This window comes from Equus caballus, chromosome 19 (genome assembly GCF_041296265.1).
Source record: "Equus caballus isolate H_3958 breed thoroughbred chromosome 19, TB-T2T, whole genome shotgun sequence".
Taxonomy (NCBI): Eukaryota; Metazoa; Chordata; class Mammalia; order Perissodactyla; family Equidae; genus Equus; species Equus caballus.
This window is the reverse complement of record NC_091702.1, coordinates 65,322,710-65,343,460: the sequence shown is the minus strand read 5'-3', so window position 1 is coordinate 65,343,460 and position 20,751 is coordinate 65,322,710. Positions and strand designations below refer to the sequence as shown.

The 20,751-nt window shown below is 42.8% G+C and overlaps 2 protein-coding genes across 5 annotated transcripts in view; one reads left to right on the top strand and one right to left on the bottom strand.

The window, feature by feature from the left end:
* Window positions 1-20,213, bottom strand: part of FILIP1L (filamin A interacting protein 1 like) — a 297,195-nt gene extending 276,982 nt beyond the window's left edge. The window contains exon 1 of one of the 3 annotated variants that reach the window (XM_005601759.4): window positions 19,734-20,213. The gene's annotated coding sequence lies outside the window, so the exon portion shown is untranslated. The remainder of the gene's footprint in view (window positions 1-19,733) is intronic. The other 2 variants (NM_001163896.1, XM_070242350.1) reach the window with 2 other exon arrangements.
* Window positions 1-20,751, top strand: part of CMSS1 (cms1 ribosomal small subunit homolog) — a 361,626-nt gene that overhangs the window by 281,287 nt on the left and 59,588 nt on the right. Inside the window, exon 1 of one of the 2 annotated variants that reach the window (XM_005602075.4) lies at window positions 20,004-20,153. The exons of the other annotated variant lie outside the window; for it this stretch is intronic. Coding sequence (XP_005602132.1) covers window positions 20,099-20,153 — 55 coding nt within the window. The 5' untranslated portion in view covers window positions 20,004-20,098. Of the gene's footprint in view, window positions 1-20,003; window positions 20,154-20,751 lie in introns of those variants that run through there. 2 annotated transcript variants of the gene reach the window in all.

Here is a 20,751-nt window from a genome sequence, read left to right as displayed (position 1 = left end):
AATTTATCTAGTTTTCCTTTCATGGATTGTGCTTTTGGTGTCAAGTGTAGGAACTCTTTGCCTAGCTCTGAATCCCAAAGATTTTCTCCTATTTTTTTCTGAGTTTTATAGTTTAATATTTTACGTATAAATCCATGTCCATTTTCAATTAATGTTTTGTGTAAGGTGGTAGACTTAAGTTGAGGTTCATTTTTTTTCCTCTCAATGTCGAATTGCTCCAGCACTATTTTTTGAAAAGGCTTAACTTTTTTGTTTGTTTGAGTTGCTTTCGACCTTTGTCAAAAATCAGTCAGGCCTATTTGCATCAGTCTATTTCTGTGTTCTCTGTTCTGTTGCGTTCATCCATGTGGCTGTCTCCCTACCAAGACACACAGTCTTGATTACTGTAGCTATGTAAATCTTGAAATTAGGTACACTCATTCCTCCGACATTTTTCTTCTTTTCAACACTGTTTTAGCTATTCTAGTTCCTTTACCTTCCCATATAAATTTTAGAATTATCTTGTCTAAATCTACAAAAAGTTTTGCTGGAATTTTGATTGGAATTGCATTAAACTATCAATTTGGGGCAAATTGACATATTTGCTATGTTTAGTATTCCAGTCCATGAACACAGTATGTCTCTCCATTTATTTAGATCTTTGATGTCTTTCATCAACATTTTGTAGTTTTCAGTATACAAGTGCTATGCGTGTTTTGTTGGATTTTCATCTAAAAATGGGATCACACTGTTTCAAACACATGTTTTCGTGAACATTTTTATCATAAACATTTTCCAAATCATTAAGTTATTTTCAACATGATTTTTCATTGACTCTAATAATTAGTTCTGGATTTGAATATTTTTGGTTATTCAGCTACTGTCACAAAGACTTACTGCTTGGTTTTTAAATTTTCCCCAACCCAGAATTGGGCCTCTATTTCAACAAAATATTCAACTAGGATACTTGCTACCTTTTAAGTTGCAATGGTTTTATTGCATTTTTTTTCTGAATAGCTTTGTGTAATATTTTTACTCAGTAGAAACCTTTATCAGTTAATTTGTTGATTTTAAAATTTTATCAACAAAGGCATATTTGGTCAGGTAATAAAAATTTTAGTGTTTAGCTAGGCACAGTGATGCTTCATGCTACATTGCTATTTGAAAAGTCTGGTAAAATCAGAATAGCAACAAGACTATAGGTCAGTGAGGACCTTGACTCTTGGCTGTGCTGTAGTTTGTTATTGCCAGGCCATTGGCCTCTTCTGTGCTGGTTGCAGCTCAGCCAGCTGAAAGCCCACCTGTGCATCCCTCAGCAGTTTGCAGATGCCCACTGACAATAGGTAAGAAAAATAAAGTAGTATTGGTAGTGGTGATGAGATGCTTCAGTAGAAGGAGATAATGAGATGGGATGGAATAAGCACTGTGTTTTAGAGTCAAAAATTCTGTATTTGAATCTTAGTTCTACCATTTAACCAGCTCTTTAGGCAAGTTACTAAATCTTGCAGGCTAAGGTTCCTCATCTGGACATGGTGATTATAGTACCTCCCTCATAACGATCTTAGGATAAATCAGTTACTGTATTAGAGTAGTCAGCATAGTACCTGGCGTGTAGCAAGTAATTAGTAAATGTTAGCTATCATTGTCACTTACTTTTAGTAATAATTATTGAATTTTGGCTCTTGCTGCCAATAGATATCAATACATGCAAAGAAAGCTTTCTTGTAGTATGGATATTTGTGTGTATGTCTTTCTTCACTCCTGAAGTATGAGTGCCTACAACCCTGAAAACTTTGTATGCCTCAGTGTCTAGCATGACAGTACTTTTCTAAAGAATGCTGACTTTCACAAACATCATTGCCATATACAGGGGTGGAAACTTACCATGAAAAGAAACCATTAGCTATAACCCCTTTTTAAAAATATCTTCCTTAATCTAGGAAAACATCTTAAAGATCACAAATGACCCAGATAAAGGTTTTTCGTTCACTGCCTGAAACTAGATAGCCTCGCAGTTTGGAATTGTGGTCAGGTTCCAGTTAGGAACTTACTGGATTCAGCTGTGTACGGGATGTGGCCTCGAGTGGTTGAGGAAACAGCTTTTGCTTTGCCAATTGTAGAATTCTTCTTTATATATTAAAAGGGAGTTTTCAAATTTCTGCCGATGATCATTTTTCATTGGTAACCCACAGGAGTTTTGAATTGTTATTTTGTGGGCTTTATCAGGAAGCTTAAATCCAGGATTGAATTAATCAGAGAACACAAGATTGGGTTTCTGCATTTCCCAGTTTTAAAATCTACTTAGTGTGGGTAATAGACTGAACATTTATCATGTTAGTGTTCACACCAGGGACAATGAAATAGAATACTACATGATTCTTTGAAGAAGATCCTGAGAGTTTAATGTATAGTCTGATGGCAGAAGACCCTTGGGAACACAGAGATGCATAATCCTCTCAGAACTGTTCATAATGTTCATAAGATGAATAAGCGATCATCTTTCCAAATTTTCTTTTTATTTTTTTATGAAAAACAATTATACAAGGGCAAGGAAGGCAGGGAAGAAGAGGGCTGTTCTTATAGCTGGGAAGGCGGGAGAGCCCCTGCAGACCTGGGTGCTGTAACATAGAGGTGTTTGTTGTGGGCCAACCGTGGGACCTTGAGTCAGTCACTTAATTTTTCTGAGCCTCATTTCTGTATTTACACAGGGGAGTCATAATAATGTTTTACCTCCCTAACGTGATATCAAATAAGATAATAGAGAAGCATATTGTAAGCTCTAAAAAACTATACAAACATACCATGGTATTCATTCCATAAATATTTATTAAACACCCACCATGTGCCAGACTCTGTCGTAGAGATAAGGATAAAAAGTCAAATGAGATGTGGTCTCTAGTGGTGAGGAACTAACAGTTCACCAGGGAGAAAGAGACATGTGAACCACTTAAGTACAGTCAAGTATCGTAGGTGTGCAGAGGTAGAACGTTCCAGCTGGAACTGGATTGCTGAGGTGGAGTGTACAAAGGGTTTGGGAGTCAAGCAACTCAGAAGCCACGTTGTTGTAATGATCATCCATGTTCAAGTTGAGGCTGCCCACAATGGGGAGGGAATTAGGAGGAAAAGGAAGTTTGATCTAGTTGCCAAAGTCCTTATTAAATAGGTAGAAGGATAAGGAGAGGTCAGTAGGTGGCAGAACTGGGGACTGGACAAGGGTGGCATGAGCCAATGGCATGAGCCTTGAGGGAGGAGGTGTTTTGATATGAAAGCAGAAAGGAATGGCCTGGAAGCAGCACTTTGGGGCCTGGAGAATGATACTACCCCAGGCTTGGTGCTTGGGCTGTGGGAGCATGAGCAGTCTTCTCTTGGGAGGCTCAGAGGTTGTCTGTCCTGGAGGCAGGGGTGGACAATAGGTGGAACAGGGGTCTGTGAGAAGGGTAAGGATGTGGGGCTTCCAATAACAGCAGTATCTATCCTGTGTTGAGCACGTAGGATGAGTTAGGTACTATACTTGGCTGTTTTATACATTTAATCCTCACAGCACCCTACAGACTAATTACTGTCATTTGGATTTCACAGATGAGGGCATAAGGCACAGAGAAGCCACGTGCATCATTTAGAATCACACTGCGAGTCCACATTAGAATCACTGAACCAGATCTGCCTGACTGCAAAGCTGTGCTTTTGCACTGTCCCACATGTCTTCCAGAGATTGAGAGAGCACCGTGGGAAGGATTTGGAGGGAAATAAGAGAGGAAGGGGGGAATCTGAGGGCGGAAGCAGAGATGTACGGGAATGAAAATACAGTAGAGGAGAGGCTGTGGACCAGTGATGCTTGTGTGTTTGTTGGTGGCTGAGGAAGCCCAGGTTGTGAGGACTGGAGTCGCTGAGGGCTCTGGTGGAGTCTGAGGCCTGGTGAGGTTAGCGATGGCCCTGCTGCAGGTTCAGGTGGAGTGCTGTTGTGAGGTATCCTGCTGTCTTTTGGAGAGAATTCTCCCAGGCCGTTAGCAAAGAAGGTTGCCCTTTCCTGACTCTTCCATTCCTAGTGGGGCAGTCTGAAGAGGCTCGGTTTCCTAAGGTGTCAGGAGTCAGTCTTTCAGCCTAGGTAATGGAGAGCAGAGAAGGAAGTGTGGGATGACGCTGGCCTCTCACTGGCATGTAGGGTGGGAGCCAACCAGATTTGGAGTACCTTGGCCACTTTGTACTTGGGGGCCTCTGGAGCTGTGTGGTGCAAATTGGAGTTCTCCTTAGACTATGAGAATGCAGACACATGTATTAGTAACTGGGTGGTGGTCACCAGTTACTGTCAGAGCTTTCTACAGAGCCTGGGGAAGGAAATGTTTTCTCCTTCCTCACCATCCAGGCACAGCTAATGTCCTACCTTCCTGTACTAAAGGACAGTTAATGCTGCCACTGAAACGGCAACTCCTTATTGCCCAAGAGGAGAGGTAGTGTGTTGACCTGCGGCACAGGCCAGGCCCGGAGACTTTTCTGAAAATGAGCTTTGATACTTGCAGGGAGGAGCAGTCCAGCTCTGCAGCCAGGTAAGAGTGGCCTTAGGTAAGGGGGATCAGGTTAAAAGAAGCAAAGAGAAGGCAGAGAGTAAGCAACTGAAAAACAGTTTCGACTCTCACAGCCTTGCTTTCAGGAAGGTGCTTCTGTTGGGATTCTTGATTGTGGTGAAAATAAATATGCCTTCAAAGTCACACATGTGCCATCCAATGCAGTCCATCACAGGAGGGGCTGGCGCAGTAAGAGGATAAATGTCCTTGGAAAGGGGGTCATAAGGGAAGAGAAGCGGAAATGGCCTTAAAAGCCTTCACTTTGCATAGGATGTTTGTGGAAGAAACTGGATCCTTGTTGTAAACATGAGTTCTGTTTCTCCACAGGCTCTCTTTCTCCTCTGAATCACCCCAGCACTTTATCTGTACCTCCCTTGTGACACTTGTTGTATTCTACACTGTTTTATAGTTTTTATGTTTTTCCTTCTTCTGCTAAACTGTTACTTCCTCAAGGGTAAGAATAGTGTGAACTCCATTCTGTATCCACCGGAATGCTTTGCATCCCGTAGCTGCTCAGTGTTTGACTGAAAGAACGAATCCAAGGACGCTGTGATTGCTCTGAATTTGTTAGCTCTTTACTTGGCCACCAAAGGTGATACCTTGCAAAGTCAGCTTTCTCCTTTTTCTGGGATCAGGGACTAAATTATATTAAAAAGTATTCTATAATGCTTTGACTGTGCAGGAGAGATATTTTCTGTTTAAGGAATATTGTTGCTAAGCCTTGTCATCAAAAATAGCCTTTCCGTCTACCTCCAAGCTCTGCCAGGGCAGAGCAGGTTGGCAAGGACAGTTTAAAGGAAAAAGCAATGTAATGCCTTCTGCTCATGGCCGTGCAGGTGCCAGGGAGGAGGAAAATGTATGTGGTTGAGGCTTGGGATGCTAAGTGCTATAAAAACCAGGCTGACCAACTGACTAGGGGGCATCGATCTAGATTTTGTGAAGTACCTTCCTTGACTTTTGTGTATTCCTAGGCCAGGAGTCTTTAAAAGGCAACTGGTGATTAGAAGTCTCAGCACATAAACAGAGCAAGCAGCCCTTTCAGAGGAGCCTGCTGAGAGCATGGAAAAGGCCACACCTCAGAATGGCGAGAACCAGCTAGAAAGACACACAGGGACCCTGAGGCCTGAGCAGAGCCAGCTGCTCCACTCTGAAGGCTGTTGCTGCTCCACTGGGCACTGCCACACAGGTATTCGCATAGAACCAAATCAGTGACAGGATAGCCATTTTAATTTTTTCAAAATCTACTCTCAGCATGAGTCCCTCAGTGACTGAATATCTAGTCTTTAGGGGTTTGTTCCCCAAATCTTGAATCAGGTTTTTTCCAGGAAAGTTGGCAACATTGATTTGGCAGGAAACCGCAGCCATTCTGAGCGTGAGCAAAAAGGGGGCATGGGCAGAGAAGGGCCAAAGCTGGGATGGGGAGGTGGGTGGGGGCAGCCAGCAGGGACCCTATTAGAAGCCCAAGAAGGGTCACTTGCACTGGCTGTTACAGACTGTCCCCTGGGAAATTTAAATAGGAAAGCATTTGGATTTCGCCTGACAGGCTTTGCAATAAGCATGTTTGTTCAAATAAATTGTTGCGTTAGGATGGATCTGTGTCTTCTACTCTAAAGAAAAGAGTCTTTGTACCCCAAATGTCGGAGACATTATCAGTGAACAGTTGATCTTTGCATAAAGATCAACCCCTTTTCATAAGAACCTTGCACACAGCCCTACCAGGAGTCCCGAGAGCTGTTTAATCAGCTGCACTGACGTGGAGGTCTTCAGTTAGTGGCCATCCTCTGAGGAGGGGTGGCTTCTCATGTCCCTGGAATGGAGATGACTGCTGTCTGTGTGTATTTGGGTTGCAGGGGCAGGCCATAGTGAAGGTAGCCCTGTCTACCCCTCCCTAACCGCCCCCCCACCAGTCATGCCAAGGTGTGGGGGGCGGGGGGGCGGGCGGGGAGCCTGCAGATGGACTGGTTGGAGGCCCCTTCACTGAATGGCTCACCCTGACCTCTGCCCAAGGCAAGAAACAGAAGACTAAGATGAGAGAGCTGTGGTCACACAAAGCCTGTTAACTACATCAGTTGTCTTTATTTGTTTATGCAAGGACTCTGAGCTGCTTTTTTTTTAAACAAGAAATTTGAACCACATTTTGTTTAAGATACTCCAGAGAGATGTAGCAATGTGGTTACCATTTTATAAACTTTTAAACAAAACTGTTAGCAGTTCACAACTTTGTTTAAAGAACAATGGCTTGGAGTACAAGCCTTTCTTCTCAAGACCCAGAGGACAGTGACCAAGGCAGAGAAGAATTCAGCACAGAGCTGGCCGACTAAGGCCTGCTTTTGCAAAACCCAGGAATCCAAAGGTTCAGGCTGAGGGCCCCTTCCCGTTTTGCAGGATGGCAGTGAGTGTGGCCCATTGCTTTAATGATTTACACCAGTGCCCTCAGCTTGTTGCCTCTCCTCAAGGGAAGAGAGATTCAGGGAAACTGCAGATGAGAACGATCCCCTCCGTTGTTTCCCTCACCCCAGGGACTGGCCAAGAACCACCAGTTTTAGCATAGGCTGGGTCACTGCCCGTTGGCATCCTTGTCTCTTCCATATTTTTACCTCTGTCGTCACTTCTCCCTGTAACAGCCAAAACCTCACCTGTGCTTTCATTCTAATCTTTCTATTAAAATTCTGCCTTTATCTCACTTCCTCCTCATATGTGATCTATGTTTATAGGAAACTTTCTTTCTGAGTTGTTTCTTCTACCAAAATAAGCTGTGACTGTTGTTCTTTTAGCCTTGTCTTGGACAGAGTGTTCACAAGAACCTGACAAGAAGCATTGCATAAGTCTACTAAACATTCTTCTAAAAGCTTGCAGATATGTATGCCTGGATTGATTTTTCTAGCCTATTTAAAAAGTTGGTTAAAAGATAATGTGTTCTCCCAAAGATTAAAATTGAAGTAGCCTGCATTTGAAGCTGACCAATAATAATGAATTTGGGGTGGCAACATTCAGTTTCCAAGTACATGAAACACATATGAATTATAGGAATTTAGGCTAGTAACATCTTTTTGACACGTTTTGAAACTCACTTTACCCTCCAGGAAGGTGTTTCTTTTGGATCAATTACAATTCCTATCTAACAACTTTATAGCTTACAAGCAAGACTGTGATTAAAATGTTAACTAGGGGCCGGCCCATGGCCCAGTGGTTGGGTTCACATGCTCCACTTCAGCAGCCCAAGGTTCACTGGTTCAGATCTGGGCGCGGACCTGGCACCGCTCGTCAGGCCATGCTGTCATGGTGTCCCACATAGAGGAGCTGGAATGACCTACAACTGGGATATACATCTATGTGCTGGGGCTTTGTGGAGGAAAAAAAAAGAAGAAAATTGGCAACAAATATTAGTTCAGAGCCAATCTTCCTCAGCTGGAAAAAAATTAATCCTGAGGCAAAAAGAATTCTAGGAAGACTCAGTAATCATTGAAAAGAGTAGGTAAAGAGCTGTAAGATTAACCATTTTTAACCTAAAACACAGCATTTCTCATGTACCCTAAGCTGTACTGACAAGGTATTTCCTGGATATTAATGATAGTCTGAGTTAATGGGCTGAGGGAAGGCCATTAATCCTACACAAAGGTAGTTTGGAAAGTAGAAATGAAAAACAACTGCTGGGTCAAGGTGATGCAGTCCCAGGAGGTGATTCAGAAGATTAGTTCCCTTTTCAGAAGCCCGTTCTTACTACTGTTCTCTCTCTCCCTTCTCCACATGGCATACCTCAGACAGGATTTCAACCTCCTGGGATGCAACTAGACTTTCAAAACTGGCTTGTAATCTCTCCTTTCACCAAACACAGCCCTTTTTATCAATGAGCTTCCTCTTCTCACTCTTTCTCACTTAAAACCCATCTTGGAAGTCATTCATTTCAGTAGCTTCTCATACCATCAGACACGTTTGTTGATGTGGACAGAGAGTTGTGCTTGGGAGTCTAGAAGCCAAGGCAGTCAAAATATGCCTCCTCGAGGTTTCCATTAGTTAAATATCCCTGTGTGCTGTGCGTAAGAGATGCAGGACATACGAAACTACTGTCAGTGGTAGGCTGGGATTGGTGAAGAATCAGACCGAGACACCACTTCACTAAATCAGAAGAGGTCGACTCATAGAAAGGACACAGAAACAAGTCGGTACAGTCAGGATACCATTACAAGCACAAGTACAAGCTTCCAGGCTGCGGAATACCCCCAGAGATTACATTTGCAGATGTGAGACCTGTGGAAGCTCAGACCTCCTCCAGGCCAGCATAGGCTGCACCCATTCTGCATGGGGCTCATCTAAATCTGTTCTGACGACCTTCCCAGCTGGCCAGGTAAATTAATATCAGGAATATGTAGATACTCTAAGTAAGACATCTGGGGCAAGGACTCTGGTGGAGATAGCAGGAAATGGTAGCAGAGGATCTGGAGCCACCCTGCAAAGGACCGTACCGAGAAACCTCGCTTTGGCTCTTCACCCAAAGAGCAGTTGGGAGCTGGAGAGTGACCTCTTCGTGGAAAAGGAGCCCTGCCTTTGCACATGGGCTTCATCTTCTATAACTGCGGGTCCCTGGTCGGGGTATCAGGATCCAAGCTTGCACCCTTACCTGGGCTAGGGCCTGTCATTCACCTTCCTGCTAGGATTGTAGACTTCCTGTGGAACCCTTTAGTTGAGTGAAGACCCATCTGATTCACTCAAGTGGTGTCTGCTGATTGCTCCACTCATCCCAGGCCGATACGCCGATCCCTCGAGTAGGTTTTCACATGTTTGGAAAACTTAAAATACTGGAAGTTATTTTGCTGCTTTAAAGAAACCTGCCCGGTGGCATAGTGGTTAAGTTTATGCACTCCGCTTCAGCGCCTGTGGTTTGCGGGTTCAGATCCCAGGCACAGACCTACACACTGCTCATCAGGCCATGCTGTGGTGGCATCCCACACGTAGAAATAGAGGGAGATTGGCACGGATTTTAGCTCAGAGACAATCTTCCTCAATCAAAAAGAGGAAGATTGGCAACAGATGTTAGCTCAGGGCTAATCTTCCTCAAAAAAACTGCTGAAATTAGTAAGATAGCGGAAGTGTGTTAAAGGAAACGCTAAGAAAAATGTTTTCTGGTCAGTAGGGCAAAGGGAAGAACTGGAAAAACTCCGTTAAAATGACAGCTGGCATTTTGCCACGAACGTGTGTCTGATCTGCTCTGAAAGCATTAAGTCCTTATGGACTTTGTGACAGAGCCAAGAGATGTAAATTTGTAGCTACCAGTTCAGACTGAACGACTGTTTTAGTGCTTCAAGTACAGGTGAAAATCTCTATGTTCTCTCATACTGTTAAAAAAAAATCCTTGTTTATATACAGATTAGTTCCACTAGACCTGGCTGAACTTTTCAAGTTCTCATGTCAACTGAAATTGCCTTGTACAACTGAACTATCCAGATGTGGATCAGAATATAATAATGGAATTACGTGCCAAAATAACGAGATTATTTAGGTCCCGATTGCAGTTTTACGATAACATCTGGGAAGATTACTAAGTGCTGTGTGCTTGAGGCCAACTCTATTTCTTCCCCCTTCGGTAGGCATCGCGGCCTCTTTTGGCCTTTGTTGGTGGTAGAATTTCCCGGCCACTTCGCTCGTTGTGAAAGTGGTAGATCCACAACTGCGTCATGGTTTGAACTGGAGCCTTCCTTCCACACATTTGGCAGGTATTTAAGGCATCAGCACAGCCTTTCTGAAACCTGACCTAACCACTTAACAATGGGATAGTAGAACTTGCTATTTTGTGTATACAAATGCTGTCTTTCCAAATTAGGAAAGAAAGAATAAAACCCTGTGGAAGTGCCTTGTTTTAAAAGAAGTAGTTTAATGTTCTACAATTAACATTCTCCCAAGGTAGTGTTACCTAAATAATTACTGCTACACAGGAAGAGTCATTTCCCATTCTGGAATACTTTGCACATATTTAGGAATTTCGTAGTCTCCTCAGAATCCTCTGGGCTGTGGGGTCATAAATTATCACATTTTGAATGTGGAACTTCCATTACATGATTTAAATTTTATGAGAAGAGAAAGCAAGAGAATTGCAAAAAGATTAAAAAACCAACAACCAGTTACTTGCTTATGGCTCAAGAATCTCAGAGACGAGAAAAGGATACTTCTACTTATTTAACATAGATCAAGGAAATTTACGGTTTACTTTTAATAATCAGCTTGGGGGGCAGTTATTTTTTATTTTTGTAACAGTTGTCACCTTAGCTAACATCTGTTGCCAATCTTCGTTTTATTTTTCTTCTTCTCCCAAAGCCCCTGTATGTCCTAGTTGTGAGTGCCTCTGATTGTGCTGTGTGGGACACCGCCCTCAGCATGGCCTGATGAACCGTGCCATATCCACGCTTAGGATACAAACTGGTGAAACCTGGGCTGCCAAAGCGGAGCGCACGAACTTTAACCACTCGGCCACAGGGCCGGCCCCTCTGGGGGGTTTTAAAGTGCCAAACCACAAAGTTTGGCATTTTCAATTCATATCTGTCTGTGGTATGTAGTGTCTACAGCAGTGGTTCTTATGGTCCCAAAGAAAACACATCATTCAAATGCCAGTTCCTTTGGTGTCTAGCCCAAGCCATCTTAATTTTGTCCAGGGGATCCAAAGTTTTGTGTGTCTGTGTATTCTGGGTCTTGTAGCATTTATCAGCTTCTCAGAAGGACCTGGCATACCACATTTTCAAGACTGAATTTTATTAGAGCCAATCTTTAACACCATGGTGAGAGTTTTCTGTGTCAATAATAATGATCATAATAGCTCCTGACTATTGAGCACTTATTTTGTGTCACAAGCTGTACTTTACACTTTATATTTCTCATTTATTGGTTCTAACAAGGCAAGAAGTACAGTATTCTCTCTGTTTTATGATTGAGGAAACTTAAGGCTTTGAGAGGTTAAATAACTTGGTGAAGATCACACAGAACTGGGTTAGGGCCCAGTGGTGGCGTCTCTTAGGCATTGTGAGTAATAATAATAACGCATCCATTTACTGGTTTAGTTCTGACTGGGATTTTGTGCGATGTTGGTGGATCTGTTCAAACAGCCCTCACTCTGTTCTAGAAGTTGGGCATTGCTCCTTATCTAAGCACTGCTTTACTATAATTCTGAGACCAACATTGGGTTGTAGGAACCAGGAGAGTGCCTGGCATTTGTTTGTTACATAAATAAGTAAACAAGTGAACAAGTGTGTGTCTCTTCCAGACGTGACCTGGGTCTTCTTTTGTGATACCCCCTGATGCTGAGTACAGGCTGTGGTGGTAGTGGTGGCGGTGGTCGCTATTGGTTTTGAGAGACACTGGGCATGCAATAACATTTATTGATGACTAAAATCACTTTGTATTCCCTCGTAATTGTGTATTTGTCAGAAGCCAGAGCTTTTGACCAATTTCCCAACACATTGGGAACGCAGCTAAAGTTTTTTTGCATATTTTTTTGCCCCAAGGCTTTTTTCATTACACAGTGCAGGTTTTTTTTGTTTTTTTTTTTGAGGAAGATTAGCCCTGAGCTGACTACTGCCAATCCTCCTCTTTTTGCTGAGGAAGACTGGCCCTGAGCTAACATCCATGCCCATCTTCCTCCACTTTATACGTGGGACGCCTATCACAACATGGCTTTTGCCAAGCGCTGCCATGTCTGCACCCAGGATCCTAACCGGCAAACCCCGGGCCACCAAGAAGCGGAACATGTGAATTTAACCGCTGCGCCACCAGGCCAGCCCCTACAATGCAGTTTTGATAGTCAGTTTGCACAAGAGTAGTTAGAGAGTTGAATTTCTGTAGGTTGATTATTTTTAAGTATCTCCTGAAAAGCAAACAGATTTATCTGCCACTAACCAGTTCTGAGACCTTGGGAAAACTTCAGCAGGCCTCAGCTCTTATCTGTAAAATGAGGGGGGTGGACTATATCAGTTATTTTTCAAGAACTCTTTTTCTTCAAGGCTTCTTTCCTTACAAAATTTTAGTAGCCTAAAATTTATTTATTTTATTTTATTTTATTTTTTTTTCCCACTGGAAATCTGTGCAAGATCTCCAGTGCGTCAACACCAAAGCAGAATATGCTGGTCAAGTTTGGAGTGAAGGCTCTCAATATAGAGCCACACAGATCGTGATGCCTGGCATCTTTTTTCATTTATTTTATTAAGGTATGATTTACATGCAGTAAAGTTTACCCTTTATATTGTATAATTCTGCAAATTCTGACAGCTCATAGAATCATGTAACCCCATTGCAGTCAAGAGATAGAGCAGTTCCGTCACCCAGAATGTTCCCTCTCACCCCTTTGTAGATAACCCCTCCCATCAGACACAGCTGCTGGCAGCCACTGATCTGTTTTGTGTCCCTTTCGTTTTCCATTTTCCACAATGTCATATAAATGGACTCATTCAGTATGTAGGCTTTTAGTCTGGGTTCTTTCACTTAGCACAATGCATTTGAAGTTCATCCATGTTGTTGTGTGTATCATTAGTTTTACTGAGTAGTAACTCATTGTATGGATGTACTATACGATGGTGACGTGTGATTATCCACGCACCAGTTGAGGGGCATTTGGATTGTTCCTAGTTTTTGGCAATTAAAAATGAAGCCTTGATAAATATTGTTACCTAAAATTTTAAGATTAGTGATATGTCAGTTGTTAAGTTAGATTAAAAAGCATCAAATTTAAGAATCATTGAGGGCAGAGATAGACACTGCAATCTATATCTGCAAATATGTTTCTCTATGAGCTCCCCAAATCCAGGATGGAGTCCTCAGTAACTTCTCTACCCATACCTGTCCTTCAAAATGTTGGTAACTCTCTGAACCACAGCTAGGACACAGCTAAGGTGTCTTAGGCACAGACTGGGTAGCTTGTAAACAGCAGATATTTATTGCTCACAGTTCTGAAAGCTGGAAGTCTGAGATGAGGGTGCAAGCATCGTCAGGCGAGGGCCCTCTTCCAGTCAGACTTTTCACTGTATCCTCACAAGGTAGAGGGGGCCAGGGAGTTCTCTGGGGCTTCTTTTATAAGGGCAGTCGTGAGGACCCCACCCTCCTGACTTAAACATCTCCCAAAGGCCCACCTACTGATACCATCACCTTTAGGGGTTAGGATTTCAATATATGAATTTGGGGGGACGTGTTCAGGGCGTAGCAGTAGCCATTTTACTCTTGTTTGGAAAGGAAAGATTAGGATATGTCATCTGAGGTAGTGCCAGCCCCAAGGTAAATCAAGTAAAGGCACAAGTAGACCCCTGGTGGCTTTGAGAACTTGAAGATTGGAGCCACAACATCTCACACTGCACAGTCCCGTTTCTCATCCACCTCCTTCAAAAAAGGAAAAAGTAAAACAACGTCCATCTAGTCTATTCCAGCAAGGTTTACCCTTCCTCACTTTCATAATCTAGACATGGTCTTATTTCTCTACTTCCCACCAATATCAATGCCTTTGATCAATATTTAGTGGGATTTGCCCATATAAAAATGCTTTTATGAGGATGGGCTCCCTGCAAACTGTATCTTTTCTTTGGGTTCCACCCTGAGATGTGACCCCTTTTATAGGGGCTGGCTCTATAACGCACAGATCATCTTGACCAGGTAAAGATGTCTGCAGAGTGTTCACTGGTCTCTTTAGCTGTTTCCCGGCAGTGTGAGGCTGCTAATATCGCTTAGTGCAGTGCTGCTCAGACTGTGGCCTGCAGACCTGTGCTGATCTTTAAACTGTAACCCATCCACTGCAAGATGAGTCAGAAATTGAGAGTAAACGTTTAGGAACTTTTATAGCAATTTTACGTTTCTGCAGCATCCCAGCATGTGATCATTGTTCTAGTGATTGATTTTTATGGCAGTTGACAATGGATTGACTGTACCAAACTGTGTCCTCTGCCACAGGTAGTTACAAAGAATGATTTAGTGAGCTACTTCTCAAACACTGACTTCCGTAGGATGTCATCTCCAAATGCAGATTCTGCTTATAGGACAGAGCCTGAGATTCTGCACTTCCAGCACACTGCTAAGTGATGTTCCTGATCTGCCAGTCAAACTTGAGGAACAAGGTGGACTCATGTGCTTTATGCACTATCTCCCCTTGAATTTGTTTAAACACACATGTGGCCCTGATTAAAGTTTCAAATAAAAGATGTAGCAATGGAATACCTCTATAATCTTGGAGTCTTGGTTTTGGTTGTTTTCAGTGGAAAGCTGAGCCAACCCATTGGGAAGCTTGAACTTCCCAAGCTTCAAGATGACACTTTGTTATTGTGCCTTCAAATCCTCTGTTGTGTTAGGAAGGGTGAAACTCCATAAATAGATGACTCTTGTGACCAAACCCCTCCCTGTTGTCTCCCTAAACAGGGAGTCTGCCATGTGTACAGTGCACAAGCCTGAGATTAGGACACCTGATGTCTTAGACCTCTTCCTCCTCAGCAGTAAACCTCTATAATCTGATCACTTCAGATGTGTGTTCTCCTCCTTTTATGGTGACCCACTGCCATGGTTTTTCCAGAGCAGCCCTGGTTTTAGCACTGAAAGCCCTGCACCCGGGAAGCCCCTCAGTCCCAGGTGCACCCAGACATTGGATCCCCTGCCCCCTGTATTATCCTGGAGTTGGATCCCACAGCAGATTCCAGCACCCCTGCTTTATTGGCTCTCCTAACCAGAACGAACCTGTCTTTGAAACTAAGAGAATGGACAGCCCTGGTGTGGATGTACGGGTATGTGATGAACCATCAGAGACTTAGAGTTTCATCAGACCAGGGAAGACTTACATAAATTCTCGAGGAATGTGCTAATACTTAACTTAAAACACTTTCAAAAGAAGGGATTTTTTGTTTTGTATTGCCTTTACTTTTGTTTCAACTTTGTGTACCACCAGGGAATGTCACGGGTGAGTCTTGGAGGATACCTTTCTCTAATTGTCAAGGTTCAAGTGGTAAATCACAGTTTGATGTTGTCAGACAACCCCCTAATCTGCAATGGTGTCCTTGTCTGCAATGTTCCAAGCATAATAAGAAGAATATAGGGTTAGATTAATGGGCATTAGCACAAATAGTTATATATTGTCCTAACCCCAGCCAAAGGATTTTATTTATTCTTTCACATTTTTAACCAGTATTTGGCAAACAAGAATTATGATGGAAAATGTCAGTGATGTTTTTTAACTCAAGTCCTAAATACTTTTTATTTAAGAAACAAGTCCCTGTCACATGCTTTTCTCCCCTAATATAAAGTTATTTTTGCATTGGTTGGGGGGAAATACAGTAATAAGTTTTTAAATTCTGAACTACTAACTGCACCTGCTTAGGATCTAAAACTGAAATGGAAAACACAGGCTTAACCCCACATGCTCCCTGATCAAATGCAAAAGTTCTTAAAATAGCTTCGTGTGAAGATGTTCAGAGCAGCTGAAAACCAAGGAGTTGGTGTTCCTAGTCACAACCTGGCAGTTTGATACCGCAGCTTGGAGGCAGCTGCCTCTGTCTCTTTCACTTTCACAGCCAAGAGCAGCAGCTCTGAAGAGAAGCCTAGAAGCAGCCTCTGCTTTATCCATGCTGCTACCCTACCCTGAACTCTGCTTTCCTAGTGAAGGGCTTGTCCTTAGATCTATCAAGAAGACCTGTGACACTCATTCCAGGCCTCCAAAACAAGAGAAAAGTAGCTAAAAGCCTCCAAACAGTTACAACAAACTTTAGATACGCAATAAATTCCAGGAAAAATGTAAGAAAGAAATGAAGTCTTGTGGTTTGATTGGCCATAGCTAGTAATAGACAGTGCTAGCTATGCATGATATCTTACACCCTGTTACCCTCAGAATCTTAACTACCAGCAGATGAGCTTACTCTCAAAATCCATCAGAAAGACCTTTTTCATTCAATTAAGATTGCTCTGTTCAACTCCGCCTATCTTGATAGAGCTCTCAGTTAACCATTTTTCCACATAGAGAATTTTTCCTGTGATGTTCCCTTTTACCCATGACAAACTGCTTCTCTCAATGGCCCACTTATGCTTCTACCAGAAGCAAGAGCTGGGCTGGGTGGACAGTTGGTCTACTCTGATGTGACAGCGTTTTATGTTGCCAGGCTGGTGGCACTAGCCAGGAGTTTCGAGTTCCGTTTACATTCACATGTAGGCAAATATACCAATATACTATACTCTTCCCATCCTTAAAAGAAGGGAAAAGCAGTAACTTATATCTCTTTTAGCAACTAAACTGATTTTTTGAGGGCTAGATGACAGAACTGTAGGCAGGAAGAGGATGGGAGTGGGGGGCACCTGGAGCCCTCCCCTCTGGGCCGTTTCCAGTTGGCGGTTACCACCTTCAAACAGGAGGTCAGAGCCATGAGTGCTCATGTTGAAAACTCAGAATTTTTCTATTCCTTCACTTGAGAAATTACTTAGTGAGACTGCGTTAGAGAAGAAATTAGCTGGTCTAGTCCCTTAAATGTCTAAAACCTAGTTTTTCATATGCTGAGCAGGAGATCTCACACATGGTCACCATGGGCTGAGTGAGGGCTGATATTCGAGTTCTGTGAACAACGTCAGACAGCACTTCGGGGGGAAGTGACGTTGTTGCAGTGGTTCATGCCGTCACGCAGCCTCCTCAGTCGAGGTGAGAGGCACAGTAGTGCAGCTCTTTCAGGTGCAGTCTCCAGCGACTGACTGTCTCTGCCAGACAGATTAGACAGAAACGTCAAGAGCTTCCATCAGATTTGAACCAAAGATAGATATGAAGCTATAATACAAATTTTGCTCTAATGTCCTCCTTAGGGACTTCCTGTCTGACCCAGTTCTGAAGGAGCAGACTATCCAGTATGTGAGCCTTCTGTCTAACATCTGTAGCTGAGAACAGAAACTTCAACCTCCCTCGAAGAAGCCTCAAGTGTTTGCACTCAAACGTATATTTCCACCTGCTTGCTTGGTTATTTAGTCTCTGGAACTGTCTCCATATCTTGCAGACACTAAATAACCTTTTAAAGTGGGAAAAATATTTTCTTAACTTTTCTTTTAACCAGAAATGAGGGAGAAAATACTTCCCATGGAAAACAACATGAACAATGTACAGGTTCAAATCGCTGATAATCGGCCCCTGTGAAGATTCCTACACTCAGGCCGCCTGGAACCGGGTTTTCCTCCCTCACTGCTGCGTCCCCAGGAGCCCGGCATGTAGGAGGCACTCTAGATGCTTGCTGAAGAATGAACAAATGAGCAAGCAAATTAAGCCCTTTACTATGAAAGTGCTCTCCCTAAGTATAATTAAACAACAAAAATTATTTTGTGCTCAGCATGAATGGTTGTTAAAGTCTGGTGGTCACTAGTTCTATCCTAAGGCAAATAAAGGCAACTAACGTTTTTTCTTTAAATGTTTTTTAATGCAACATATTGGAGCGGTGAGGCATGGATTTCAGTGGTAATGAAAACTTTGCATTAAGTGAAGACAAAGAATGATAGGGATTCTATTCTGAAGAAAAGAATACAGGGCCCTTTACTTTTAGTTTTTTCCCATCCTTGAACCTGCCCAGTTCTTGGCAAGTTGCAACGTCAGTTTCCTACAATAGTGTTCTGTCAAATGCACCGTCATTTTGGAGCCACAATAAAGTATCTCTATCTCCAGTGACAATACCACTACCTAAGACCAATTCTTGGCTAACAAATTCTTCAATAACAGTTTAAGGCAAAAAAGGCAATTACATATGAACTTAACGGAAGCTAAACTCTTAAAAAACATATTGCACCCCTTTGTTTATTATCAATACTTTTCTTTCTCCCAGAGTTTTTTCAGAATATTTTTGCATTGATTATCATAAGAACCCAAACCCTACATTGCCTTGGGAAATTACTTGGAAAACTCTCATCAGAGTAGACCTGTCTTGATTACCCTACATATTTGTTTTAAAGAAGTGGAAATAGCCCACGAACATTATTGCTGCCTTTAGAAATCTTTAGTAGCAAACAGCTCTTAAAATATGCTGATTTTTAATTAAGTGTAACAGGAGTTTCAGAGTAGTGTCAACTGATAACTAACTGTAGAGATATATTTACTTGGGATATTTGTTTTTGAGGGATAGAAGAGTGATATATCGGAAAGCGTCATCGTAGGAAAAGCATTTTTAGTTGCAGCCAGAGGAACACTGCCGTAATTTGAAGGGATTGTCTCCAGTAGTGCCCTGCCCCCGACCCTCCTCTATACAGACCTAATACACGTGAGTGGAGTGTAGCAACATACGTATTACACCTCTTGTAATCCTTCCTGAGACTTGCACAGATATTTTTTAAAAGATATGTGATCATCAGTTGTTTTGAAGAGAAAAAGGAATGACTGGATATGTCACAAGCATTTTAGCTGCACATGTGTCTCTGTGGAATGGGGCTCCTATATTCAAAGCTGTGCAGTCACCCTGAACATTGACTGATGCTCCCAGGGAGCAAGGACAATGAGCAGAACTCTCTCTCTGGAGTCAGTTGGCAGCGATCTGACATCATTTCCCATTGACACTGAGATGTGCTGTGCCAGGATATCCAATCATGTTCTTTGGGCATAGGTGTCTCCCAAGACCTTGTGAAAACCCTACCTCAGAAATCTTACCTCTGTTCTCTGGCCCCCGTTCATCAAATCTTGCATCAGAGAAATATGAACAAAAGTAAAGAAAAAAGAATGCAATCTAGTTGCCATTTTAAGATGCTAGTTTCCTCTGTCTTTCCATAAAAATAGAATTGCTCCTCTCCAATCTAGCCTATCTAGTGTACTTCTCAACTTTGAGCATCTTGTGATGCTTTTGAAGTTATGTATTGATCACTCACATCAGCTTACAAAATCAAGCTGTTAACAAGGAAAGCCGTTTATCCAAACCATTTTTCAAATTTTTGACTATTTGTCTTACTCTTAAGAGGATAACAATTTAAATTTTCATTTTGGTCTTCTTTCATGCCTACCAATTTAGCAAAACTTACCTACTGTCAGGGTAGTTCCTCTATTTGCCAAGCCGCTCTTACTCATATTAGCCTAAAAGTCATCATCTGTCATAAGCTCTTAATCATACCTGAGATTTACCGCATCCCTTGCATAATATCCAGAACATCCTGCTCCTGGAGAGCAGTGTTGGCAATTCCCAGATGTTGGATAACAGAGAAACATCCCCAAAGCCTCTTTTCAACAGCAATAGAGACACTTACCTTACTGTGCAGGTACCTTTGCTTGATCACACCCACTCGTCCTCTCTTTTCATCCCCACCAAAATTCAATAGTGGAATCCAGGGACCAACAACGTTTCCTTCTTTTCTTTTTGGACACTCTCTCTGTTTTTGTTTTGTGGGCTTCAAAGCCACGGAGAATTTGCAACCAGGGGCCACTGGCAGTTCTGCAAAGGAGAGGCAGTGGGGAGCCCAGCACTGACTGGGCCCGAAAACTAAATATAATCCTCTTCCCTCTCCGGGCAGTGCCCTTCATACTCTGAAGACGGGTGACCTTTGCAGATTCCCTCACCCCACAGCTTGCCACTCTCCACGGAAGAAAGGGTCTAACTGGACTGAGCTGCAGGATGAGGCGACCCAAAAGCCAGGAGCCATCTACCCAGAGCAGACAAGTAGAGGCAGGTATAGGCTCCGTGAGCGTGTCTGTGTGTCTGTGTTTGTGCGTGTGCTTGCATGCCTGTGCCCGGCAGCTGTTCTCCAGGTTAGAGGACACCACTCTTTGGCAGGCAGCTCTGAAACACCCTCTTGGGTAATTTTAAATTCATGTGCACATCTTGGCTGAGAGAAGAAACCTCCCAGGCACAACATGGGTCCCCTTCTCTGTCTGGTCACTGCCCCAGATACACTGTGAACCACAAACAAACAGCAGTGCCAGCGTCCTAGGAACAGATGCCCAGATGAACAGTAAATTGCGCTTAATTTTGTACCCTGCTGTGAACTGTGAACGGATGGGAGCTGTGTTTGAGATTTAAGTAACAAGAGCATGACCTCTTCTTTGACAATCATAACCCAAGGCACTAGAGAGATTCGCTATTATTCACGCTGTGTTGAACTTTAACTGCCTGCCTCTTCCATTCAGTGTCACATGAGACACGAGTGCAAAGGGCTGAGGAGACTTTAGTAACGTCAAAATGTGTGGTGGCATTTATTTTATTATTTAAGTTTTTTCCTTTATATTCTTCAGGTGTTAAGAGAAATCTCAGATGTTAGACTGCTGTTA